Source organism: Cnephaeus nilssonii (genome assembly GCF_951640355.1).
Source record: "Cnephaeus nilssonii genome assembly, chromosome: 20".
Lineage (NCBI taxonomy): Eukaryota > Metazoa > Chordata > Mammalia > Chiroptera > Vespertilionidae > Cnephaeus > Cnephaeus nilssonii.
This window is the reverse complement of record NC_137091.1, coordinates 9,846,791-9,874,518: the sequence shown is the minus strand read 5'-3', so window position 1 is coordinate 9,874,518 and position 27,728 is coordinate 9,846,791. Positions and strand designations below refer to the sequence as shown.

The window sequence follows — 27,728 nt, the reverse complement described above, 5'->3', positions numbered from 1 at the left end:
TTACAGGGGGGTCTCGCTGCAGAGGACAATCTCCAGGTCCTTGCGGTAGAGCTTCCCCGCCTCGGCCAAGGACATGACGCTCTTTCTGTAGTTGGTGAGCTCCTGGATGTTCATTTCCTAGGAGACACAGAGGGAGGGTGAGAGCCGGCTCGGTGGGCCGCACCGCACCAACAGCCCATCGCAGGCGGCCGAGGGGAAACAAAGCGTGGGCTTTGGAGGCAGGAAGACCTGGGCTAAAGAAAAGACCCTCTCCCACTTCCTGGTGCATTGCTTCGGGGAAAGGATTCAACTTGGGCCCCCGCGGCCTGGCCTGGGCCATGGGCACAGTAACGGCACGGCCTCCTGAGCTGTGGGGGTGACTAGATGAGGGCGTGGACGTGAACACCGTTCAGCTCCGTTCCTGACGCCGAGCGCGGATTCCAAAAGGGGCAGCTGTGGTGATGGCAGCCGCCGTCTGGGCCTCCCCCGCACAGCGCGGGCCTCCTGGACTCTGTGTCCCCGCCGGCGAGGGAGAGGGGGCCCGGGAAGCTCCCGGCCTTGCCTCCAGGCCCCTGGACCGCACTTCCCTAAGCCTCGCCCTTTAAGTAAGGAATTCTGACCCGCGTCCTCCGGCAGCAAAGCTCGCCGGCCTCCTCCTGCTCACGGGCTCCCTGCGGCTCTGGGGGGCTCCTAAGGCAGGATGGACGCGCGCACAGCCCCGCGGGGCCTGGGGCTGGACATGCCTTCAGGGGGACTCGGGCGCACCGGGCTACTGCGCTTTGCTTTGTCGTGCCTCACAGTGCTGTGGGGTTTTGTTTGTTTGTTTTCATCGAAGGCAAGGCTCTCCACCAGCAAGAAGATGATGGCCGGCTCTGTGGGGATGCTCGCTTTTTTGTGGAGGCCAGGAGCCGCACCGCAGTATTTCAGAGGTGTCCATCCTTGCTTCAGAGTCATTGCTTTGGATGCAAATAGCCAATGGGCCTGAAATATGGCCAAGTCATCTCCAACATGGGAAAATCACTTAACCAACGGTCTCTCCTCCTCCCCCGCCTTTGGTATTGAAAATGTCCAGAGATATTTTTTAAAAGGTAGTTTTCACCCGGGCTGGTGTTGACCCACGCACGGATGGGTCTCAGGTTCGATTGCCGGTCAAGGGTGAGTACCGGGGGCTGTGGGTTCCATCCCAGGCCCCAGTCTGGGCACGTGCGGGAGGCAGTCAATCCATGTGTCTCACATCGATTCTCTCTCTCTCTCTCTCTCTCTCTCTCTCTCTCTCTCTCTCTCTCTCTCTTCCCTTTGCCCCTTCCACTTTCTCTAAAAATCAGTGGGAAAAATATCCTCAGGTGAGGAATAACAAAATAATAATAATTCTCCTTCTAGGCTGAGGGGGCCATGATCCCCATTCTGTTCTTGAGCAAACAGAGCTATAAAGACGAAGGTATGTACCAAAGGACTGGCCGTCTCAGCCCTAAACACCCCGAGTCCCCGAGTCCTGAAGTCTCTCTCTCCACCTGGCTCACCTGGCCTCAGTCCCCCCCTTTTCAGCGCTGTTTCAGGGCGCCCCCTCCTGTCACTGATTCCTGGCTTGGTGCCACCACCTGACCCACAGGCACTCTGCAGGCTTCTCCAGCTTTGGGGGACATCTTCCCTGAAGTTGTGAGGTCCCTGGAAATGCCACCTACCTCATAACACGGGGTGTGCCTGAGGAGGAACCAAGGATGAGACCCCAAATATGAACTCCCAGCGTGAGCAGGAAACCCTCCGCCCCGCTTAGTGCGGCATCAGGAGGCAGCAGCTGGGGCTGGGGAGCTGGGGAGGCCTTGCACGAGTGGCAGGTGCCTTAGGAGGTAAGACACACGCCTGATCCCACCAGCCTATCCCCGGAGCCGCCAACGTCATTCCGCTCGGGAAAGAGAGGATGGCTCCTGCTCCATCAGAATGGCCCGCGCACCCGCCCCGTGGGTTCCCCGAAAGCAGCCTTTCCCTTCCCAGCTCAGGGCTGTTCTTCCCAGCACGCAGCTCTCCCCCAGGTTCGTGCTCTGCATCCCCCGGTGCCAAAGGGAAACAACGTTATGAACCCCTCGTTTTCTCACGTTCGGCATCTGACTGGTTTTGTGTTTCCCCCTCTTGAGCGACCCTGTGCCGCCGTGGGAGTTGTCTAAGGCGGTGATGAGGAGCGAGCCTCGTGGGGCGATGACCAGGAGATCCAGGTCAGGCCGGGGGATGGACGCATGCCTTCAGGCCCATCAGCCCCCCGGGCGGGAGGCAGGGCAGTGGAGACCATTCGTGCCTCATCGATACAATTACAGGCAAAGCGATTTTCCGTTATGATGCCCCACTCTCCTTGGGTGCATAGAAATGCGTAAATAATTTGCTCCTAGAATTTGGTGCCTGGAAAAAGTCTGCCACGTTCAGGCACTTGGGGAGTGCGCCTCCTTCCTAGGAAAGCCATTTCCTGCCCCTTCAGAAGGCAGCGGTGGGCACCATCGAGAACAATGTAAATGTGGGATGAAAGGCATGAAGGGTGCTACTCAGGATAAAGAGAAAGAGGTCGGAAAGCAATCCGAAAGGGAGCCGGACTCAGAGGCTGCAATGATCACTCGCCCGAAACCGAGCAGTAAATTTAGCTCTTGCCTGGCAGCCAGGGCAGGTAGACACGCACGATATTACAGGGTGTTCACCTTCCAGTTAAAGGAAGCAGCCAACAGCCAAACCTTTTGCTCAGAGGAAGACATTTCCAGGAGGTGGAGGAGGGCGACTGCAAAGGCTCACCTCTAGTTCTCCTCCCCCGACCCCTCCCCGTAACCCTCCCACCCAGGCACCTGACCCCTCTCACCTGACCCCTCCCACCCAGGGCACCTGACCCCTCCCACCTGGGGCACCTGACCCCTCCCACCCGGGGCACCTGACTCTCTCACCCAGGGCACCTGACCCCTCCCACCCAGGGCACCTGACCCTCCCACCCAGGGCACCTGACCCCTCCCACCCGGGGGCACCTGACTCTCTCACCCAGGGCACCTGACCCCTCCCACCCAGGGCACCTGACCCTCCCACGCAGGGCACCTGACCCCTCCCACCCAGGGCACCCAGCTGAGGCCACGGAGGCCTCCTGGGGTCTGTCCTGTCGGCAACAGACCCGGCCAAGTAAAGGAGTCCAGGCTCCGAATTTTCTGAGGGGAACTAATGCTTTTGTGGCTCCTTTTAGCCCCTTGCCCAGCTCCAGATTCTACCATGACTTGACTCAGAATACCTCCACTTCCCACTGGGCTCTGCTCTCTAACATCTCTCTTTGTGTAAAAACAAAATCTTTGTTGTTGTTGTTGGCATGTGGGTGACACTTCCATGAGCTGGGCCAGTCCACACAGCCGTCACTCACAACAGCCCCCAGGGCGAAGCCCCCGGTGCCATCCACAGCCGCGTGGAGAACGCAGTGTGGCATGAGCACACCGGGGAGGATTAGTCAGCCTTCTGAGGGGGGATTCTGACACATTCTCCAACACAGACCAGCCCGGAGGGTGTTCAGTGAAATAAGCCAGTCACAAGAAAGCAAATACTGTGTGAGTCTCCCTGTACGAGGTCCCTAGAGTTGTCAGATTTATAGGGACAGGAGACAGACGGTGGCTGCCAGGGCCTGGGAGGGCAGGGCTGGGGAGTTGTTGGATGAGAACGGAGTTTCCGTTTTGCAGGAGGAAGAGAGTTCCGGGGATGGATGGTGGTGATGGTTACACAACATCATAAATGCATTTGCTAGCACTGAGCTGTACCCGGAAACGGGGGTAAGACGGTAAACTTTATGTGTATTTACCAGAGTTAAATAAAAAAGAAATATAAGCCAACCAACCAACCATTCAACCAGACACAAAACAAAACAACCTAAAAAACGCTTTCTGCCTCGTGTGGCTGATCAGAGGGGATCACCACGCCCTCCTCCCCACCCTCCCGCAGAGCCCCCTCGCCCCGCCCTGGCCCGCGGCTCACCTTCTTGTTTTTCTCGTACAGGTCCTTCAGAAGGGCGTCCAGCTCGTTCTCGTCAATGTAGCCGCTGCCGTCCTGGGGGCGGCGCAGAGAGTGAGTACAGGCTAGCGGTCAGCCCCAGGCCACAGACCTCGCCCCGGCTGCCCCGCCCGTTCAGTCCAACCTCCCCCGCACTCAGACCGTGTGGTGCCAAACTAACGGGTCACTCTGCCTCCCCCAGGCCGTTCAGGAGCGGGCGCTTCAGGGCGCACTCTGGGTCGCCCTTCATTCGGGGTGTCTCCTTTGCGTTGAAATGGAAGCGAGGCTCAGGGAGCGTTTAGCTGACTGAGTGTCACCTCCCGTAATAAGATGCCAGGAGGAAGACAGGGCCTTACCCCCACCCCTGCGGTTATAAGGTTGTAAGGAAGACCCTGGGAGTCTCCTGGGCAGGGGACAGCTGAGGGCGGGGAGGGGGTGACACCCCCTCATTCCCATCGTCCCAGAGAAACAACTGGCGTCAGGACCTGACAGCAGGAGAGCGGTGCTGGCACCTCCTGCCCGTGGCCCCCACACCCTATCACACCCAGCTCGGAACAGAATTCTCTATCGTGAACGATTCTCTCTGTGCCTTTAAGGAACCAAAGCCTTGGGTTCCACAGGCCATGGATGGCGGTGACATGTATCTTCTCACACAGCAGAGGATGCGGCGGGGATAAGAAGGGACAGGAAGAAACCACACGGCCCCAGCTGCCCCCCAATAGCTCGTCTGTCCCTAAGGACGAAGTGGAGCCATTCTGGCCGGGGATGCACTGTTGATGGGGCCTCCTGGTTTCCACCTCACACCGTCCTCCTTCGTACCTTGTCGTAAAAGGTGAAGATGGCGTTGAACTCCTCTGAGGTCAGCTTCATGCCCTGGAAGGTCCAAGGTGTTGTTAGAGAGAGAAGCAGAGGCCGTGTGTGTGTGTGTGTGTGTGTGTGTGTGTGTGTGAGTGTGTGTGTGTGAGTGTGAGTGTGTGTGTGTATGTGTGTGTGAGTGTGAATGTGTATGTATGTGTATGTGTGTGTATGAGTGTGTGTGTGAGTGTGTATGTGTGTGTATGTGAGTGTGTATGTGTGTGTAAGTGTGTGTGTGTGAGTGTGTGTGTATGTGTGTGTGTGTAAGTGTGTGTGTGTGAGTGTGTGTGTGTGTATGTGTGTGTGTGAGTGTGTGTATGTGTATGTGTGTGTGAGTGTGTATGTATGTGTATGTGAGTGTGTATGTGTGTGTATGTGTGTGACTGTATGTGTGTGTGTATGTGTGTGTGTGTGTGTGTGTATTGGAAGGCAGGAGGGTGGAAGGTGAAGCTCAGAGGGATGAGAGGAAGGGAGGAACCAAGAAAAGCAAAGTGGCTCTTTTACCTGAAATTTAAGCAGGAAGTTTTCCTGTACAGGCAAGAGTCTGGAAAGAAAATGTTAGAGCAGAGGTTAGAGGCTGAGCAGAGGCGAGAACAGCTCGCACCCAGGCGGGGTGCGGGAGCCGAGCCTGTAGTTATGGAGAAGATCGCTGAGCACCTAATCATCTCGAGTTAGTGGCAAGTTCTGAAAAGAGGCAGACAGACACATTGAGGCGCGGCCTTCGCGATTCTATCTGGCTTTGCGTTGAGCTTCGTGAGGCCTGACCTGTCCCCTGTCCCAGCGATGGATCTGAGGGTAGGGACGGTAGCACAAGACGCTGGGGTGGAGGGCAGGCACCTACCGGGACATCTCCGAGAGGCCCAGTTTGCCATCGCCATTCAGGTCAAACATCCGTAGCTGTTAGGGACAGAAAGAGATGCGTGGGTTATTGGCGTTGACCTTCCGCCTCTGGAGAGGGAGGACGGTGGGTGGAGCAGGCTCAGGCCTCCTCTGAGGTCACCTGGCGGCCAGGGCCAGCCTGGTCTCGATTGGTCACTGGGGAGAGACCGTCAAGACTCGGTCACTGTTCCCCTCTCCGTCCTCAGGAAGAAGGCCGCCGAGGACAGCAGGCCAGCCCCACAGGCCCACCCTCTCCGAGTTTGTCCTCTCCAGTGCTGCGGCGGTCGTCATGGAAACACATGCTCCTGGTCTCAGAGAGAGGCCACGAGCGAGAGTCCCTTCTCCAGCTGCCACTAGGTGTCCCTTCACCGGGGCCCGAAGAATCAGCCAACAAAACTCTGCAAACCCCCATCTCAGCGGCGTGGCCCCGCGTCCTGCGCCCCTCTGCCCACTCACTATGGTTTGGGTGTACTCCTGGAGCTTGGGCTCATCATACGGCCGGTTGGCCTTCTTCAGCAGGTCAGACAGGAATCCCTGGAATACAAACGGCCTCTTCAGAGCTCCCGACTCAGTCAGTCAGTCAGTCCCTCATCGCTCAGTCGTTCGTGTCATTTACATAGCTACATCCCGCAAATCCCCGAGCCCTCTCATGTTTGTGGAGTGAGCTTGGAGGCCTGGAGGTGACTCCTGGGTGCAGCCTCACCCCATAGAAAAGGCATTAGAAGCTGGCTCTGGCCCCTCAGAGAGCCCAGGACCCGGGCTACGCAGTGCCTGGGATCACTGGTCCCCGAGGAGTACAGGGGGAGGCGTACCAGCCAGAAGGCCCATCTGCCGGGGTTGCCTAGGGTGCCTATCCGGGCACTGTGTGCGGGGCAGTGGGGTTTGGTCGACCTCTGCGCCCTGTAGCTCCATGTTACTGATTCCACTCGGCTGCCCTGAGCCAGACCTGAGTCTAAATAGACCAAATCCGTGTTCCTCACCCAATGTCTCCTCCTTCCCCAGGTTCCTTAAACCACCCCCAACCTGGCCCCGGCCCCATTCTCCGTTCCCTCACACCCTCCTCAAGGCCCATCCTACCTTGAGCTCATTGGCTTCAATGTAGCCACTTCGGTCTGTGTCGTACTTCCGCCAAGCCTGCAATGGAACGCCAGCCTGTTCGCAGGGCCCCCCGGACACCTGCACGCCTCCCGCTGTTCCCGCTAATGGCCCCGGTGAGCCTGGATATCGGAGAATCGCACAGCGGGTGGGGAGGTGGAGATGGCCTAGCCCAGTCGCTCATGCAGGGGAGTGTCTTGGCCAAGGTCACAGAGAGAAGGAAGACCACTGGTGGGACAAGGCCTCCCCACTCTAACTGGCGGAAGGTCCGGGTCCCTCTTGGATCCTCCTCGAACCAGGTTAGCAGCTTCTCGCAGGGCTAATACGAGGATCTGGGGGACCTGATTTCTGCTAAGTATATAGGGTGTCCTCTTACTGCTCTGGAAGCTTCTCATTTTCTGGGTGGAGGCTGGGAGCAAGGGTAAGAACCTTCTGGAAGGGGCGGAAACAGGCTTTGGTTACTCTTCACTGTGCTCCCTCCCTCCTCCCTCCCCCAGCCCGATGCAGGTGGCAGCCGTGTCTGAAATGGGACACACTTGGTAGTGTCATCAGTGTTGACTATATCAAGGCACCCGCCCCCCCCCACACACACACCTCTTTCTCATTAAAAGCTTTCTTTTCTTTATTTATGTATTTTAGGAAACACCCCTCTCTCATGCTCAACCCATATGGATCAAGAGGGGTTGACCCCATCTTTAGAGGTAGGCGTGTGTCCTGTAGACAAGTGCCCCGAAACCCCAGCCTGCACCCCAGCCATCCAGTGGACAGGAGGGAGTACGGGGGCGGGGGGGGGGGCTGCCTGTATCTGTGACAAAAGGCTCAGAGAACCCTGTTTTCTAAGTATTTCATCTATTTTGGTGCCTGATCATATTTCTTAGATTTTTTTTCTCAAGTTTTCTCTTCTTGCTTTTTATTCCCTTCTCCCTCAGCTCCCAACTGCCCACAGAGACACCGGCAGCACTCGGTTTTCCGAGAGTCAGCAAGCCCTAACTCTTTTCCTAAATTTGATCTCCTGCCCCCCACTTCTCTATATCATGTCAGGAGTATGAGAGTTTATAGATATTTTAGGCTCTTTCATCCATACCAGCAAACAAGGTTGTATAATTCTCACAGTACAGCAGTGGCTCAAGAAAGTTGGCTCTGATTTTAATTTAATTTAATTTTTTCCTAAAAAAAGGTCTCTCCTTCCACCCTGGTCCTGATTTTTGAAAAGTTATTAGACATGAGCAAGACCCCATAACAGTGTGGGCTCACACCACAGACAATGTGGGTTGATGGTATTTAATGAGGGGAGCGGATTTTCTCGGGGGGGGGGGGAGTGGGACGACAAAAAAGCCTAGTTCCATCAAAATAGTCCTTCCCCTGCCCAGAAAGCCCACCCTTGAGGAAGCACTGAGAGAAATACATGCGGGTTTTTAAATATGACTTCACCAACCACCTGCATGCATTCAGTGCATCAGGATTGAGTTCATCTAGGTTGAGTCTTGACGGGGAAAAGCAGACAGTCCCCAAATGCCTACAGGGAGGGTAACCTGAGGGAGCCCCCTTCGCAGGGCCACGCGCCCAGCAAAGCATCTGGCTGCTTCTGGGAGTGAGAACATCCCAGCAGGTCCATCCCGCCTAACCTCCCTCCCTCCCCTCCTTCCGCCCTCCCCGGAGCCGCCCGCCCCCACCCTCAGGCGCTCACATCTCTGCCCTCCAGCACTTTGTGCTCGTCCATCAATGTGTCATTATTTTCTTCCCGTTCAAGGAAAAGAGTTCAAGAGGCCTGGGCTTTGTGAAATCTCAAAGAAACCCGAGGTGTCGCTAAAATTAGAAATTAAAATGTTGTGCTGAGCAGCGGGATGGGCGCTGCCTGACAGCACTAGCTTCCCGGGCTGCCCAGGGACCACTTCATCTTTCCAGCGGATAAAAGCAGAACAAATGGACAACCCCAAGGGGGGATGCTGCTGGAGGGTGGTGGGGTCCCAGGAAACTTGGGGGTGTTGGCTCAGCAGTTATGCTGGGGCTTAAAAGATAAAGGCAGGTAAGAATATGGAATGATGTCAACTCTATAGAAACCACTAATGAGAGAGAGAGAGAGAGAGAGAGAGAGAGAGAGAGAGAGAGAGAGAGAGACACCAAGGGGCCATTGCTCCTCTTTAAGCATCTCTGCCCCCAGCAAGCTACCATCATCCACATTTTCCAGATCAGAGATGGAATCCAGGCCAAAGGAACATAACGCTGCCTTTTCTATAGACAGAAAAATGGACTCTCTCAAAAGCAGCACCCTGACAGGTTTAAAGTATATGCAGACTCCCCCCGCCTTCCCCTCCCCCTCCCCCCCTCCCCCGGGCCCTGTCTCCCCCAACCTGAAGGACTGCTCCCCCCCGCCTTCCCCTCCCCCTCCCCCCCTCCCCCGGGCCCTGTCTCCCCCGAACCTGAAGGACTGGGGACAGAATCCAGAATGTCAATTACCAACTTAGGGAATTTTGCCATCTGGAGACAATCTTTTAAAGCCCCACAAAATTCAATCCTTATCTGATGCTCAGGCAAGCTGCTACTGAAAGAGACTCCCCCGACCCTGAGCAGGCTCTTTCTAACCCACTTTCTACCCATATGTGGGGAAACCACTGTGATGTGGGTTTGGGGCTAGCTCCCCAGTCTTTTTAGCAGTGACTCACGGACTCACGGAGAGGGGGAGACTGGTGGCTGGAAATGGGTTTAACAGGACGAATGGCAACTCAGTCAAATTGAAGGCCAGTCATTGTTCATCACAGCAGGCAGGGTGTGCGGGGCATGGGTTGAGTTTCCCTCCCAGGGACACATACATTGAGTGGCCAGGGTGCAGAGCCCCAGAAAAAGAGCGAGAAATAATTGGTGGTTGGCTGGCCATTAGGATTAGTAATATATTTGGTGGAACCATATGGAATTCCAATTCTTATAAGTAAAAAATGGTTAAAGATCAGCAATTTCACATGGTTTAACCCAGTGGTCGGCAAACTCATTAGTCGACAGAGCCAAATATCAGTAGTACAATGATTGAAATTTCTTTTTTTTAAACTTAAACTTCTTCTAACGCCACTTCTTCAAAATAGATTCGCCCAGGCTGTGGTATTTTGTGGAAGAGCCACACTCAAGGGGCCAAAGAGCCGCGTGTGGCTCGCGAGCCGCAGTTTGCCGACCACGGGTTTAACCTATTGGTTGAATATGACTCAAAAGACACTTGAGTTTGGGTGTCCTTGTTCACTGACCTGAAGAATGTCTATTGTTCAGACAGTAATGCCCATTAAAAAGGGGGCAATGAAGCCCAGACCACAGTCAAAGAGCAAACCTGGAAGATACTGGGAACTGGAATTCTCTTGGGCGTTTCCAGCCTGAGGGTGGTACACACACCCATCCTCCCCAAGCATCTCCTTGGAACCCTGACCTTGAGGGACGCCGATGGCACTGAGTGAGAAGACAGAATGGGTGATCCTAGAGCCACACCCAGTGAAACCGGTCTCTCCAACTGCAGGATTTGGAGCCCATAATATTGCAAATGTCTGTGGCAATTCCCCAAAGGGGAGATGGCGTGTACACAGCACTTCCCAAGTGTACTTGACCTCGGCTTGCTTCTCACCTTATTCCTCACACTTTAATGTACACACACCACCCGGGGATCTTGTTAAACTGTGGGTTCTGACTCAGTGCTTCTAACAAGCGCGCCATGATGGCGGTGCGGGTCCATGGACCACACTGAGTAGCTGAGCTCGAAGGGGTGTAGCGTGTCCCAGGGACCGCTCCCAGGCATTGGGGGGGGGCCTGGCTCTGAACACCGGGAGGGCAGCGCCGCAGCCTCACCTCCATAAACTCCGCGCTGGAGCCCACGTGCTGCCTGAAGCACAGCAGGAAGTTCTCCTCGGTGGGCAGGATCTGCGCCAGCTGTGGACCAGAGAGGACAGCGACGTCACGGAGGGCCCTGCCGGGGAGCAGAGCAGACCGCCCGCAGGAAGAATGGGAAGTGGCCAGTGGCAAGGCAGCGTGGGAGTCGCATGTGGCTTCCTTCCTGAGAACAGCCCTTGGAAGGGGCAGGAGGATGTTCTGAGGAGTGCGTCGTTGTCACCCCAGCTGTATGAGCAGCTGGAGGGACAGGAAGTGGTGCCCAGGACCCAGACTCTAAAGCATACTGAATGGATGGTTCCATAAACATAACTTCCTAAGACATGCAAGGTGACCTAATGGCCTGCACCAGGCGAAGAACCTTTTGGGGATGAGAGAGATGCTGAATCTTGATTTGGTGGTGATTACGTGCCTGCCTACAACTGTGTGAACTCATGGAATTATACACTTCAAATCGATCAATCCATGCAGTTTATTGTATGTAAATGATACCCCAACTGCCTTTTAAAAAAATGCAAATACTCTGTGCAGCAAGCCCTGCAGGCTGCCCACCCAAGTGGCCTCCCCTGCCCGGCCTTTTGCTCCCAGCATCCCGGGTCACAGGCAAATCCTGACTCCTTTCAGCTAAATGTGCTAATCTTGTTTTCCTCACCAGTGATTGGCTCATGGGTAGGCATGTGACCTAGTCCTGGCCCATGAAACGGGAGGGGAGACCTGAATGCTGAGGGGACACCTGGGAAAGGTTTCCTTGCTCTGATGAGGGACCATATGAGAGGAGCCCTTTCTGCCTCTGGATGCGGATGTGATGCCCGGAACCGCGGCCGCCAGCTTGCTACCAGCCTGAGGACGAAGCTGTTTTCGGGGCAGAGAACAGAACCGAGAGAACTGCGGAGAGGCAGAGCCGGACACCGGCCGCCTCCACCCGGAGTCAACCCTGCCCACGGCCTTCCTCCTCATAGTCTCAGCCAGAAGTCAGTAAACGAAGGTTCATGGTCAAGTCTGCAAGTGAACTTGTACTGGAACATGCCATGGCCATGCGTGTGCACACGGTCTGTGGCTGCTGCTGTGCCACCATGGCAGGGCAGAGACTGTGTGACCCACAGTCTCCAAACACCTATCAAAATCCGCTTCACTTATGTCTCTTCTCTGTAAAAGTCTCTCCCTTAGCTCCTCAGCTCCTCAGCTCGTGTTGGTGGAATGTTCCTAACCATTTCCTGTTTGGCGCTGCCCGGTTTCAATAGATCTTTGCTAAAAAAACTCTTGAATTTTTTAATATGCCTCCATTTATCTTTTAACTATATATATATATAGCTATTCATATATAAAGTATATGTGTATATAATATATAAAGAATATTACACATAAATTATACATGCCATCTAGACAGAGGTGGGCGAAAGTAGGTTTACAGTTGTGAGTATGCAAAAACAGTTTATTCTTATATTATTGATTTATGATTGCGTTATTTGTCTTCTTATTATTTCATACCCTTACTTATGATTTATCTTTTATGTAATGATGGCTGGTAATTTAACCTACTTTTGCGCACCCCTGTATTATAAAAAATTTTGCCTTTTTTAAAAAATGCTGCCTTTGGATGCCTTTAGGTGGGGCACGAACTCTCCTGTTCCCCAGTCTTCACCGTCCCTCTGTCTTCAGCTGGGCTCATCACACATTTACAATACCTGATGGACCCCGAGAGCATTTAAGGTCTTCATCCCTGTCTTAGGCCAACGTTGGTTGCTTCCTTCCTTGTGGGACACAGAGAAAGCCCCTTGGGTCAGCCCCAGTGCTCAGGCTGGGGGCGGGGCTTCAAGGTCACCGCCTCACTTAGGTCCCTAGATGGGTGCTTGTGCCTGGGAGAGGTACCAGTGACATGAGCCCGGGCAGCAGGACTCACCTCTGCCATCTCGATTTTCCCATCCGAGTTCTTGTCATACTTCTGCATGAACGCCTTCATCTTCTCCCCCAGGTTGTCACTCTTGGACGTCTGTGGGAAGACAAAGGAGGCCGATTGTGCCACTGGGTCGCACTTGAGGAGCCCGTGCATTCTACCCCCAAATGGAAGCCGAGATGAAGTGACTTCTCTTGGGGTCCACCAGAAAGTAGAGACATAATTTGAACTCACGGCTCCTGCTTCCAAGGCCAATATTCTTTCTACCACATAACAGCTGCTCTATGGACTCGAAAGGACTTAAACCAGTCTGGGATGAGATCAGTTGAGATTGTAGTTGACAGACTTGAGAATCACCTCTGATGCCATCTGAGGAAGGCAAGCGACTAGGAGGATGTCAGACTTGGAGCACTTCATAACACACATTCCTCTCCCTGCACCACGATCCCACAATCAGCTGTGGAGCCTGTGTTCTCTCTGGTCCAGGCTTCATTATCTTGGTAACGAGGGGTGATGGGGAAGCTGGTGATAAACCCATGAATCACCTCCATCGCATAAGCCCATTGCTTGGACCTCCTCCTCACTGGAGCGCTCTGCTGAGCTTTGAACCAGGAGCTCAGTGGCGGATTTGTGACTCATCACCAGAACTGCTCCACAAAGACTTGCTAATAAGCAGCGGATTGGCCAACAGACAAGCAGCAGGGGGCGGTAGAGAGACCCCCCCCTCCCAAAGGACCCTCCAGAGCTGGGGGAGGAAGTGGGTCTGACTCCATATATTTGAGGACCAGGCATGGTTCTAATCACCTCACCTTTTAAATATTTCAGATGCTCCTCCAAAAGGCTTTAGTGAATTCCATAGTACCCGGCTGGCATGGGGAACAACATCCCTGCCATTAAGGGGCTGGGACAAGATTCGGAGTCACTTCCGGCCGGCTAAGCAGGGTAGTCTGACACCTCCGCACAAGAGCCAGCCAGTACCATTGATTCAGACCCTGGTTTGGAGCAATCCTCCGTTTTCCTCTAGACCTTTGCTGAGGATGCCCACCTTTGTTGGTTTAGGAAAGTGGTTCTCCAGTGGGGACGATTCTGAACTCCCCCACCGTGACCCCCCCGCCCCTGGCAGGGACATGTAGCAATGTCCAGAGACAGTTTTGATTGTCACAACTTGGAAAGGAGCTACTGGCATCTGGTGTGTAGCGGCCAGGGATGCCGCTAATCATCCTACAATACACAGGGTAGTCTCCACGACAAAGGGTTATCCATCCCCAATGTCAGTAGTGCTGAGGCTGAGAACTGCTGGTCTAGAATAAAAGCACTTGAACCCCCCTAGGAATCCACTCTTGAGTCAGGACCCCTCTGAGCATCTTAGACAGGCTGTGGATTCTCCACTAGGAAATTCTCCACTAGGAAATTATATACAGATACACAGACACAAAGCTTTGCAGCTTTGAGGGGTTCATCAATCTGCTGTCCATTCATGAATATCCCTCAATCCCAGACATTCCAGTGATACTGAGATACGGTACTCTTTTTAGGGAGTAGTCCATTTTTTAAAAATCCTTACAAATAAAAGAAAAACTCTAAGGGTTGAGACCAGAGCTGTCAGGCTGGCTGAGGGGATGCATAGCTTGGGACAATGCTTAAAGCCATGGTCAGCCCAGCTGGCATGGCTCAGTGGTTGAGCATCCACCTATGAACAAGGAGGTCATGGTTCGATTACCAGTCAGGGCGCATGCCTGGGTTTGCAGTCTTGATCCCCAGTGGGGGGCATACAGGAGGCAACCAACAATAATTTTTTTCTCATTGATGTTTCTCTCTCTCTCTCCCTCTCCTCTCTGAAATCAATACAAATTAAAAAAAAAAAAAGCCATAGTCAGATGACAGAAATCCCACACAATGGGAAAGGGGGCTGGGCTTACCATGCCAGAGACTTTTCTTGTCTTCTCCAGCTCTTGGAAGAAGTTTTCTAGTTCTTTACCTTCAATATACCCATTTCCTGCGAAGATAGCAAAGACAAAAAAAGCACTTAACCTCAGAGCTAAATAGTTAAGACCAACGGAGTGGGGTACAGTGGGGAAGTGGGGGGCTTCACGGAAAACTTCTCACTGGTCAACAAGCAGGTGTCTGGCCAGCCCCAGACTGTTAGGGATGTGGGTCCTGCCCTCAGGCACTTGCAACTGTAGAGATAGTGCGTCTTTGGGGCATGCATGCAGTAGTCAGAGAACATGGGGCGGGCCCAGCGTCTGGGCCAGCACCGAGGGCGGCAGGAGCTGGGAGCTGTCTATTAGCAGCTGGGCAAGCAGCAGGAGCTGCAGATGGGACAGGGGACAACAGGCCACCAGCATCCAGGTTTGTCAGCAGGTGGCCGGCCCTCGTCACCTGAATGAGGTCAGAAGCAAAACTTGGGTCTCTGGGGTTGGGAGGGTGTACGGAGTTGATCAGTGACCCCCCTGGGATCCATGTCCGCCTGGAACCTCAGAATGTGACTTATTTGAAAATAGGCTCTTTGCCACGATGCAGTTAAAATGAGGTCATACTAGACTGGGGCGGGCCCTAAATCCAATGACATGTTCTTAGGAGAAGGCCATGGGGAAACAGACACACAGGGAAGTTGGCCACGTGAAGACAGAGGCAGAGATCAGAGTGAGCATCTCCACGCTAAGGAGCACCATGGATTGCTGGCAACCCTAGAAACCATGAGAAAGACACAGGACACACTGCCCCTCGGAGCCCGAACCAATCTTGCTGACACCTTGACTTTGGACTTGTAGCCTCCAGAACTGTAAGAGAATAAACTTTGGTGGTTTAAAGCCACCCAGTGTGTGGTACTTTGTTTCAAGAGCTCCAGGAAACTGGTAAGGAAGGAAAGCGTGGAAAGAGAAAGGCGATCTCTCCTGTGGGGTGGGGGCACCGGGGAGAGCTGGTCACCGGGATTAAGCATGGGGGAGGCAACCCACGGCAGAGGAATGGATAGAGGGGCTCTGAGGTCCGTGGACCCAGGTTCAAACCCTGGCCCTGCTGCACTTACCAGCTCTATGACTTTGGAAAAGTTACGCTACCCATCTGGGCTATGTTAATTAGATGGGATTTTGGATGTAAATTCCACCATCAATGAGCGCAACCGTCAATGTTGCTATTGCTTGCGTTCAATGACCAGACGCTGCGTATAAGGTAAAAAGTGCTTTTGAGGACCAGGCCCCAAGGTCAACGCCTGACTTGCAAGATCAGGTAAGCAGTGAGAAGTCCGTGAGGTTCTCAAGTCTTGAACTCCAGATGACCTAGAGACCTGGGTGAGCTGAGGCCACGGACAAGGCCCACTGGCCTGGGCTGCGGCTGTGACGGGAGGAGGCATTTGTGGGTGGGGAACCAGGCCCAAGCACTGCTCCCCAGGCTGCGTGCTCTGAGTTGGAATCTCTTGGGATCTTTAAAACAATATGAACGACTGGCTCCCACCTCCTGATGTTCTGATGTAATTGGTTTGGGGGTGATATATTAGTTAAAGCTCCCTGGGTCATTTTCATGTCCAGCAAATTGGAAACCACAGGCCTAAAGTTCCAAATCTTACCTAAAGCAGTTAGTTACACAAGGTTTCCACGCAGAACGTTCAACTCGAGCAGAAAAGGGGATGGCAGCTCGTTTGCTTCCGGGGAGAATGGAATTACAAACTAAAGGAGTGTTTGCCCTGGCCTTGGTGGGGCCTGTGGGGATGGGTGGAGGAGGATATGGGTGTCCTTTGTTCTTCCCAGACTCCCCAGGCGCTCTCGGAGAATTGAGCTTACAAATAAATAACTTTAGAGGCGCCCTCTAGTGGAGAAGATGCCACAATTGTATATAAAGAATCACGTGAGATAAAGTATTTTTGTCTGCAGGGAAAAGATGTGATTATAATGGGGGAAACGAGACTAGAGTCTCCCACCCCACCCCCTCCTGCCCCCACACCAAGATAGAGTAGTGATGTTTCTTCCAAGATGTTCTGCAAAGCTTCCTGGGGGAGTTGGAATTTCACGAGTGTGTGCCTAATAGCTGGTGGCGGAGTGCGGGCGGGAGAGGAAGGAGGAGGGCTTTCTAGGCAAAAAGGAAGTCCTCTGGTTAGAGGACGGTAACTCCTGAGTGGGAGGAACAAGTTCTTTTTCTCTCCCTGGCCCCTCCCTGCAGTGGTCTGGCTGTTCTCCCATTTCTCAGGCCGGAAGCTTGAGGTGAGCGGTGGGTCCAGGTGCAGCTCCCAGGAGCGGGAGGCTGGGGTCGGCAAGGCCGCTCCGAGCTTGCCCTGGGAGATGCGTGAAGTGGAGGCCTCCGAGGTGGCCGGAGCCGGGCTGGGTGGACGGACACCTGAGAGAGTGTGCGGCTGCTTCTCCAGGGTGTCAGCAAGCGGCTGGCATGCCTGCCGGGGGCCTTGGACGGGGGTGGGCAGGGGAGGCCCCTCTGGGCAGGGAGAGGAGAGAGGGAGGGGTGAAGTCCGAGGCAGCCAGAGGGCCCGGAGCGGGGGTCCTGCCACTGGAGAGAGCCCCCTCCTGCTCCGGCTTGAGCAGCACCAGCGGCAGGAGGCTCCCGAGGCTGGATGAGCCCCTCTCGCCAGGCCAGGGGTACACCACCTCCCTGTGACCCCAACAAAGGGGCAGAGATGTGGTTCAACTCAACAGGCCTTTATTTTTTGAACTGAACAGTTCAACGCTTTGGCGGGAGCTCAGGGAGCTGGAGCCACGTTCTAGATATGAGCCTATTTTTCAAGAGCATTTAATGGTCTCCTGGGGGGAGGCAGCCAGACAAGACTGACGTGAATCTACCAGCTGAAGGTGGAGGGTGAGGAGCGGAGATTACATAGACCGGCTGGAGCTGCAGAGCCCAAAGGGTGTCCTCCACCACTGGGGGAGGGGAGGTGGGGGGGCTAGGGAGAGGAGGAGGTAGGGGGGGGGGCTTGCTACTTTGGCTCCCTCAGAGCAACTCCCTTCCGGCACCTGGAAAGCGCCTATTACCCGAGGCGGGAGGCACAAAACGTGGTTTGCTTTTCCTTCAGCACAAAACGTGGTTTGCTTTTCCTGCGACCCTCTTACTTTCTTATGGGGTCTGGGGGGGGGGGTGAGGTGACTGGCCACCAAGCAGATCTCATGTGGATGGGTGTCTAGATGAATGTGGTCACCATGGCAACCATCACGTCTAACCTCTATCAAACCTATTCTGTGAACCTTAGGAGGAGAGGACTGGGTGGGAGCCAGGGACCCTGCACCCTTCCTTAGTTTACTCTTAGTTTTTCCATTTTATTTTATTTTTTTTAGAGAGATAGAGGGGAGGGAGGAGGGGGAGAAGGATAGAGAGGGAAATATTGATGTGAGAGAGACACGTGAGATTGCTTGCCTCCTGCATGCACCCGGAGACCGAGCCTGCAACTGAGGTACGTGCCCTTGATCAGGAATCGAACCCGTGACCCTTTGGTCCTCAGGCCCATGCTCTAACTACTGAGAAAATCCTGGCCAGGGCCTTCGTTTACTCTTGCTACCATTTTCCACCACCATTGTGCCTCAGTTTTCTCCAATTTAAAGTGGGACAATACTTCTTTACAATTTATCTGGCCACAACTACTCGGAAAGCCTCGACTGAAGGGTGCTGTGATCCCAGCGGAGAGACGCCGACCTGAGACGTGGGAGCACAGACTTTCTGAGAATCGAACAGAAAAGAGGAGTCTGACTGAAGAGGTCTAATCCTGCCATCAGCTCTGTGACTGCTCCTGTGACGCCGAGCAAGCCAGCTCTAAGCCTCAGTTTCTTCACCTCTCACTTGGGTGTGACTCTGTATGCCCTTCCAGGGCTATTGTGAGAGCCAGGCAAGGGGATGTGACGGGAGCATCCTGGAAAACGTGAAGTGTCACTACCTGGAAAGCACCATTTTATCCTCGGTGCTCTCAAGGTCTCTGAACCCACCAATGACAGCTGTCTTAGGGGGCTGGTTCTCGGCCCAGGCTGTGTTGGAATCACCTGGGAAGCTCTTAACATATATTTTTATTGATTTCAGAGAGGAAGGGAGAGAGAGAGAGAGAGAGAGAGAGAGAGAGAGAGAGAGAAACATCAATGATGAGAGAGAATCATGGATCCGCTGCCTCCTGCACGCCCCACACCGGGGATGGAGCCCACAACCTGCATGTACCCTGACCGGGAATGGAACCGTGACCTCCTGGTTCATAGGCTGACACTGAGCCACACTGGCCTGGCAGGAATCGCCTGGGAAGCTTTTAAAACATCACTGCCCCGTGGACCCCATCCCCCGAGCTTCTGACTTAATTGATGAGGCGAGGCCTTCTGGTGCGCGTGTTTTCAAAGCTTCCCAGGTGATTCTAATGTGCAGCCGGGGGTCAGGGCTGCTTTAAGCAGCGTGTCTGAAATGTTAGGGTGTGCAAGAGTTGCCTGGGGATCTCGTTAAAACGGAGATTCTGACTTAGTAGGTCCGGGGGATCAGGGCTTGCTGTTGGAAGTGTGATCTGTGGAACAGCAGCTTGTTACAGATGCAGAATCCCAGGCCCCGCCCCAGTCCTGCTGACCCAGAACCTGCATTTTAACCACGTGGGAGCACCACCGTCTGAGGACCACGGCTCCCCAACGCCTGTATCTTCATAGAAAGGCCATGCCTTTGGCTTTTACTCAAGGTGAGGCTGGGGGCTGATGTGAGCCCCGAGATGGTGACAAGTGACTCGTCTCTATTGACTCGAGGGGCCTGGACCAACCAGTGCTCCTCAAAGTGAGGTCTGAGGCCTGACAGTGGCGGCATCATGGGGGGAGGGCGGGGGGGGGGGCGGTGCTCGTTTTAAAGGCAGAGTCTCCGTCCCACCGCCAGAGGCTTCGGGAGGGAGGCCCGGACACCTGTGCTCGCACAGGCCCTCGTGCGGACGCCGGCCGGAGAGCCCTGGCTGGGTGCTGGCGGGGGCGGCTCACCTGCCTGTGTGCCTCTGGCTGCACAGCTAATTAAGAGCAACCGAGGAGGGGAGACAGGCAGTTGGGACTTCCTCCTCAAGCTGCACAGGAGGCCAGGCCGCTGGACTGGCCGTGGGGGTTCCAGTTTCTGAAAAGGCCGACCGCCCCCTGCCCTCCAGCCCAAGCTACACCCTTTAAGGGGGAGACTGGCTTAAAGGGTGTAGCTCTGCCCCAGAGTAATATTCCTGTGCGTGATGCCCACCGCGTACAAAGAGCTCTCCACTCCCGCCCGCCTGGTCCTCGGACCCTGCCAGGTGAGTAGCCTGTGCTATGCACCCCGTGTTAGAGGGAGTGTGTGTGTGGGGAGACTTTAGTCACAGCTAACGGCCTTGTTTCTTTCTATTTATCTCAGGCACGACCTCTGTCCATATCTGTGTATGTCTTGGTTTCTCTCTCTGTCACACACACACACACACACACACCCCGCTCTCTCTCCCAGTGGGGATCCCAGCGTAAACAGCTACTTGACTTGGAGTCTGTGCTTCTGGCACGGTGGCTCGGAGCTGGGCCGGGTCCCCTGAACCTGTGGACAGCTGGCAGCTAGGGCTGGGCCGAGTCCCAGGCGTGGGCGAGGCCAGAAGGATGGGGCAGATTGGGCGGGAGAGGAGGGGAGACCGCAGAGAGCCGGAGAGGAGGGGAGAGAGCCAAAGCCAGAGGCCCCAGATGGGACCGGCTGGGCAACGGCGGGCGCGTGCCGCAAGGGGCCAGGAGAGCCGCCAGGCCCTGCTTGAGGAGCCGCACGCGGCTCTATTAATTCTGGCCCCTGGGAATTGAAGAGGTTCCCCCACTCGGTCTCCGTGGCCCTGGAGCCTCCCCCAGGGGCCTCCGCTAGCGAAACCGCTGGAGACCAGAGGGGAGGCAGGGCAGGGCTGGGCTGGGGGCCGCCCTGGGGAGGCGGCTGAGGCACCTTGTTTGTGAACACCTGTCCCTGCGGCTGCCCCCCTGGGGCCCAGCTCTTCCCAGACACAGCTGCCTCCCAGGCTGGCGCAACCACCTCCCCTCCAACACCCCGCAGACAGGCAGGGCGCTGGGGCGAGGGATCTGCACAGGGGGCACCCAGCTCAGGGCTGGCCCCGTGGGCGCTCCACACCGGAGGGCGCTGTTCATGAAACAAGTGGGGCGTCGGGGGTGACGGCGGAGGCGGCGCTGGGGGACTTATTCCTAGGGCCTCCCCCAGGTAGGGCAGGAGGCTGCTCCCAGGGAGCCCAGACCCTGACGCCACCCCCAAATGGGGCAGCCCCCAGGGAGACACCCTGACAGGGTGAAAGGAGGCTCTCTGACAACGTCGGCCTTGGCTCCCCGAACCAGAGCCCTCTGACTTGAGGGTGCCGAGAAGCAATCATTTTTATAAGTCCTGTAATGAACCTTATGGATAGCATAGTTCTATTGCATTGCAAACGTTGCGGTACTGGTGTAAATACTTCAGAGGGGCCAGATATTCCGTAACCCTGGCTGGGCATGCTCCTTTTCGGTGGGCCATGAGCCTTGATTGAATATTTAACATCCAATCAACGCAGCTGCCCGGCCTCGCTCCCCCTCGGAGAGGGGCTGGTGTTCGCCTCCCCCCACCAGGCACTCGGTGATGGGGGGTTTGGAGGGAGGTCCTGTTATTGGGACTGGGTGTAGGAGAGAGGAGAAACGCTGAGCTTTCCGCAGCCCCTCGTAGTCCTTCCTGTCACTCCTTTTCAAGGCCTGGGGCCACACACGTGAGGAACAAGGCTCCGTGCCCAAGAGAGGCGCTGAGAGCGCCTTGCGTCACCAGGCCACCTGGAACCCGGCAGAGTCTCACCCTGGAGATGGGGTGTGTGTATGTTTCTCTCAGGGAGGCGGGGGGGAGGTGTCCCTAAAATTACTTTCTTTTACATCTTGTTTTGCTGATTATACAAGAAACACATGCTCTTGTGAATGTGTCACACTCGGTGGAAATTAACTTAGAAAAGAAAATGCCTTTTCATTTCACTTCCTCTACTCTGCAGGGAGAACGGCTCTTCTGTTCTTTGAAATCTCCTCCAGCAAACCTGGTCCACGAATCACAACGCTGGGCTCATACCCGAGTAGCGTCCGGCCACAGTTCTTAAAACCCGAGGAATGGCCGTGGACATGTCCCACGGCAGGACCAAGCGCCGCCTCCTTTTCCCTGGTGGCATGATGTTCCTCGGCGGTGAGGAGCCTGGCTTATTTCTGTTCTAGGGAAGCCCGTGTCCCCCCACATTTTCAGCATTTGGTAAGGGGGTCCAGGCTCACAGAAGTGTGCACACGCGCGAGCGTATCGCACGCACGTGGATAGGTTCGTGGAGCGACTGGGATTGCTTCTTGGCCTGGGAGCGGCCGCTGGCCTCTGGGAGGGAACCCAGCTCAGTTGCTTCCAAAGGGCAAAGGTCAGTGTGAGCTCTGAGCTGGTCACCCCCGGCCGCCTGCACCTTGCAGAGCGAGAAAGCTCCTGGCAAAGAAGTGCCCAGGCGGCAGCAGTAGAATGGACTCAGACACGGAAGGCAGGGAGGCGACGGGGAAGGGCCACAGCCCCGCCCGAGTCACAGGGAGCGCCTGGCTGCTTTTGAGAGTTGACATCGGAACCTCCCAAATGCATGACCCTGGCTGACCTCTGTGGAGGAGTCCCGGGCTGTACAGGGGACTAGGGGACAGGATTCCTGTCCCCCTCCTCTTTGCTCTCTGATCTCCCCCTCTTCAAACACCTCCTTCCTTTCTCAACTGAAAGGCTAATGATAATTTTGAAAAAAAAATCGAACTCTTTGAGCAAAGTCACCAGGATGATGGTTCTTCCTCCTGGTTAGGAATGGCTGAGTTCGGGTCAGAGCCCCCGCCCAGCCCCGCTCTCCTCAGAGCCCAGTGCCTCCTGGTCTCTGTTTACTGCAGAGTGCGGGGTGGGGCGGGGGGTGGCGGGTGGCTCACTCTCCCTGGTGGCGGTGGCTAATTGGGCTCCAGCGAGCTCACTCCTGGGACCCTCCTCTGCAGACTCCTCCCTGTGCCCTTTAAGTTTGTGAGCAGCAGTGGGACTCGGGAAAGAAACCCCAAGATGAAAACAGAAGCCGGAGTTAGTAAGAGGGAGGCCCAGACGGGGCAGGGGACACCTCAGGGGTGCGGGGGCGAGCTCCCTGCAGGCTCTGGTGTTTGAGAGGGGAGGGGGAGGGAAGTTACAGAGCAGGCAGTCCACAGCTCCATTCTGGGTCCTTTAGTGGAAATCCCATTTAAACCACCTCTGTGCTGCCAGGCGTTTTAATTCTCTTTGCCTGCCTTCTCCGTTAGGCCGGGTTCCTCCTTGGGATTGCCCGAGGCCGTGACCACAGAGGGCAATGGGGTGCCTGGTGGACAAGCAAGAAGCAAGCATTCAGCTCCCCTTTCACCACGGAGCAGGAGGGGGCCACGGGTTCCCCGGCTTTAAAGACTCGAGTCTAGGTGCAGGGTGGCTATCTGGGGTGAAAGGAACTGCCCATCCCCTCTGAGGCTGGGTCAGGGGCTCTCCGGCGGGCAAGAGGGAGGCAGAGCAGGTGTCCAGGAATCCGAGGGGGGCCCAGGCGTGGCCGGTCACGAGCCCCACCTCCACCTCGCTGCTCCATCTTGGAGAAGTCACTTCTGTGCCTGTTTCCTCATTTACACGAGAGGACCCTGACCTGCCCAGCAGGCCCACAGCGTGGAACTCAAGAGGGTGCGACTGTTTTGAAAAGCACCACGTCTCAGATAAATGGAAGGATTAGCATGCTTATCGAGAGCGCGATGGGTCGTCCCCGGGAGAAGTAGAACTGAGGAGTCCTCTGTTTATAGCTGACTCATCTGGCAGGAGGCCGGTGGTATAACCTTGGCCACTTGGTAACTTTCCTTGAATCATGCCAGTCTCTGGAGCAGAGGGACCAGCGGGAGCATCCGTAGGGAATGCGCTTGTCATCTGGAACCCTCAGAGGCCAGCGGCGTCTTAGAGCCTTTTTCACTAAGTCCTAGGGCAGCATCCCTCCCTGGCCCCATTGTACAGATGTAACCACCTACCCACCTCCTTCAGTAAGCCAGAGGCAGGTCACGGCCCGAACCCACACATCCCATGCCCGGTCCCCTGCGCCCCCAGCTTCCTCAGTTGGCTCCAAGGGACCAGAACTTCACTCTTTAGCATCCCCAGATCTCAACCCCTGACTCCCCAGCGCTCTGGGCAGAGGACCGCTGGGTCTCCACCCTCACCCCGGCCCTGCCAAGCAGAGGGAGGGGAGGGGAAGATGGAATGAGCCACCCCCTGGTCCTCCCTCTGGCTCCCCTACTCCCGTCTCAGCCCCGGGATAAACACGCTTCGCCACCCCCCTGCCAATGGTCTGAGATGCCAGGACATTTTGGATGCCCACCCCAGGGAGGATCCCAGAGAAGGAATATCGGGCCACGTAATTTTTTTTTGGAGAAAAAGTCTCCAGCGAAATCGGAAGCCTCTCCAGGGGGGCCCCCCTTTATGCCCGAGGACCGACCCTGGAGATCTCAGTGCTGGGAGCCATCTCCAAGGGGCATTCGGTCCAGGCCTCACTTTTTGGGGGAGCCAATGTCAAGACCACACAGAGCAGAGGGGTGGTCACGGAAGGCATTTAACATGGTGCTCCCGACCCCCGCAGAGGTGGAATCACCCAGAGCACCCAGGATGGTCACCGTGCGGGAACGTGTCAGGCTGACACCCCGCTCTGCCTCCACCCTACCCCCTGCTGCTGCGGGTGGCTCCGCATGCCTGCGGGGGATGGAACAGGGGCGGGGGCAGCCCAGGTGGTGTTCAGGGCCCCCGCGCCCTTCTCCACGCCTGCTCCTCACTGATAGGGCTGGGAGGCTAAGGGTTTCCCTTCAGGACCCCCGCTCCCCCCAGCTTGCCCCAGGCCCCAGGACGGAGACAGGGCTAACCTGGTGTTCAACCAAAGGGGAACTTGAAAGAAATGAGTGGGCTTCTGAGACCTGTAGCTGCGGGCAGCTGAAGGCAGGACGTTCCCTTGAAGAGCAAGGCGGGAAGGTGAGGTGGCAGGGGGGGACTCACAGGAAGACCGGCCAGCCCCCCCGGCCTCCTCTGGGAAGGCACCAACCTGCCCAGAATGAGGCTGCAAAAGCCGGTGGGCTCTCTGTCATCCATGTCAGGGCAGAAAAGTTACTGACAGTTGTCATCAGAGCAGCCGGGATGTCTCCCAAACTCAGGACCCCCCCCCCCCCGCCCCCCGAGATCAGCAGGCTCTGCAGTCAACACGCCCCCCTGAAGCCAAGGTCCCCCTGCCCGCCTGCCTCCAGCAGCGCTCCGTCCCCTCCGCCGCAGGTCCCCGGGGGTCGAATGGGCACCGAAGTTGGGAGCTTTACTGACCGTCTGCGTCGAAGTGCTTCCAGATCTCCAGGAACTGGGACGCCGTCAGCTCGGCCAGGTGCAGGTAAGGGGGCTGCTGCTGCGGGCCAGCCATGGCGAGCGGCTCGGAGACCTCAGGCAGCACCGCGCTCTCCCTGCGCACTCCGCGCTCGGCCAGGTCCTGCGCGCCACGCCGCCTTTATATACAGTTCGGGGGCTGCGCCGGCGCCCGCCGCCAGCAGGGGGCGCGCGCGCTCAGAGAATCGGCCTGGGTCGCGGAGGGGCGGTGGCCGCCCTGGGGCTCCTCGGGGGTTTCTCGGTGGGATGCGCTGAGACCTCTCAGAGGCGGGTCAGGGAGACAGGCTCTTAGGTGCAGGGGGGCGTGAGGCTGCCCTTGCTTCCCCGCTCCCTCTCTCTGACCATCTCGAGTGCAGCTCCCACATACTGTTGTTGGCGGCAGCAATAATGACAACAGTAGGAACTGCAACATCAATGATGCTAATAATATGTCGACAAGTACTTAGCACCTGGAGTTCGGATTTCACTCGTCTCCCTCATGCGTCCTCCTGCCTGACTCTTCCACAGCCGGGAGGCCGGGACCACTTTTCTGATGTGGGCTAAACGCCATGCCAGCAAATAATGGGCCGGGCAGGAATTTGCACCCAGCTCTGTTTTCACGAGCTCCTAGCCCCTTAGCGCGGGGCCCAGTCTTGAGGAGAAGCCGCTCATTCTCAGGGCTCTTCTGGGGGTGGCTAGACTCGGGGCCAACCAGAGAGAATCCGGATGGGCGTGGAGGAGAGGCTCCTACTGCCCCTGGGTCTTGGGTTTTGCCCTTCCTGGGGTGCCCCCCTCCGCCCCTGGTACTCGCCTCCCCCTGGACGGGGTTCCGGGGGTGCTTTTAGACATTTGTCCAGGGGGTGACAGAGCTAGACACTCCCTCCAGCGTCTTAGCCACGCCCACCTAGGGAAATCGTGGGAAGCTGCCTGGGCCTGGGCAGGCAAGGTCCCACACTGACCTAGGGATGCTCCATACGGGTCTCGGGGGGCGCAGTCCTGGGGACGGCAGACAGGACTCCCCAAGCTGGGAACTGCGCTTCCTCCCCCTTCTCCCTGGGGGCCTGTCCGGGCCTTGTGCACCCGTTACCCCCAGAGTGGCAGCTTAGTCGTCCCTTCTCTCCTCTCCAGCTGAGTGGCTGAGAAATGAATTGATACCTATTAACATGTGCTAATGAGCGCTGCCTGAACTGCCTTCCAGAGGGAGAGGGAGAGGGAAGGAGGTGAGAACGGAAAGGAGGTCGAGGGGGAGAGGTTGTCCCTCAGGAGGAGAGACCCGCCCAGAGTGAGCCCTGAGGGGCAATGCAGAGTGCGGGTTCCAAACCCACTCGCTTTCTGCCCAGAGCAAACGTGTATGGAGGACTTAGAGGGGCACAGGCGAGAGGCGTCACGGACAGCCAGCGTGTGCGGCCTGTGCGCATCCCCTCCCCTTGCCGTCAGAGCAGAGCCCTGGGCTGAGGACTCGCCAAAGCCACGGGCTCTCTTGCCTGCCTCTGGGGGCACAGGATGGCCCCGTGGGTAAGAGCAGGCACTCCAGAATCAGGCTGCTTATGCAGATGACATGACCTCCCTGTCTGTGCCTCGACTTTTCTCTTCTGCAAAATGGGAATGTGCGGATTTACCTGGTAGAATTGTTCTGAGGATTAAAAGAGCTGGTGCTCCCCCTCTCCTTTATGGAGCCAGAAATCGGTGGTGGTCGGCTCGGCAGGCAATTCTTGGCCAGCACCCCGCTCCTGGGGTAGTGAATGGCTCCTGGAAGGCTAAGCCCAGAGGGAGGCCCAGAGGGAAGGCTAACCTCAAGCTTTGAACCCCCGTGCTGCTCAGCCACTAAGCAGTCTGGCTCAGCCACTTCCAGCTCTGACACTGTCATTGGGTTCCTTTGTGGCGCCCCCCCCACTCCTCCTGCCCCCCAACCCCCCAGCCCAGATCTGTGGGGCCAGAGAGCCCATCCTGGCTCTCTAAAGACCAAAGCTATTACCCCCTTGCTGCTTGTTTTCCTGGTGAGGGGGAGAGAGTGGAACTCCTGCTTCCTATTTTCAGAGCTGTTGGCATGGGGAGGATGTTGGCTTGACTGGGTATGACTGCAGGGTGGCCGCGGGGACCTCCAAACCCCTCCCCGGGGCAGCCCTGCATTGTTCATATCCGATGCTCTTGGCTGGAATGTCTTTCTGGGAGGCACACCAACTCTCCCAGAGACAGGCCCGGGGGAGGCCACCAAACCCAAGCAAGTCCCTTTGTCCCTGTCTCCAAGCCGAGCCTGCAGAGCAGGCACACGTAGGCGTTACAAGCCCGCTCCGGGCTCAGACAGATGAGGGTGCAGAACCCGCTGAGCGCAGTGAGGCCGGAGGAAGCCATGTCCCCTCGTTGGGCCCCCGTGGAAATAGAGGTCCTAGAGGTCGTCATAGCCCTGGGAGCACAGCGCAGGGTAAGGAGCAGAAGGACGTGGTCAAGGAGTTCGCCGGCACAGTAAGACGCAGTTACCGTGAACCCAGGCTGGCGGGAAGTTCACTTGCGGTTCTGAAATAGTCGCACAAAAGGGCTGAGTACTTCGCTTGGAAAGCTTCTCCCCAGAGGCCAGGCACCTCCTGTCTGCTGCCCGCTCCCTCCAACCGCGGCCACGGACTGTGAAAGGAGAGCCTGCGAGAGGGAGAGGGCGGGCCTTCGCCTGTGGGAGGGCAGCACCTGTGTCTCCTCTGAGAGAGGGCCTCCAGAAGACCTCTCCAGGTCTCGGGGTGCCTGCCCTGAGGGGACACGGGCGAGCACACCTGCTCCCAGAGCAGAACTCTGGAGGCCGGGCCCCAGACTCGGTGCTGTGTGAAGGCCCGGGCCGGGCCATCCCATGCTTAGAAGGAAGGTG

General features: G+C 56.4%; 1 protein-coding gene across 1 annotated transcript; it reads right to left on the bottom strand.

Annotated features, from left to right (window-relative positions):
* On the bottom strand, positions 1-24,932 carry CALB2 (calbindin 2; the record flags this gene model as incomplete). Its single annotated transcript, XM_079759527.1, has 11 exons — positions 1-117; positions 3,958-4,029; positions 4,792-4,845; positions 5,332-5,371; positions 5,669-5,724; positions 6,163-6,240; positions 6,784-6,840; positions 10,624-10,704; positions 12,563-12,652; positions 14,476-14,552; positions 24,839-24,932. 11 exons carry the CDS (start codon positions 24,930-24,932, stop codon positions 1-3), a joined length of 816 nt encoding a protein of 271 aa, XP_079615653.1.
* Positions 24,933-27,728: the final 2,796 nt, after the last annotated feature.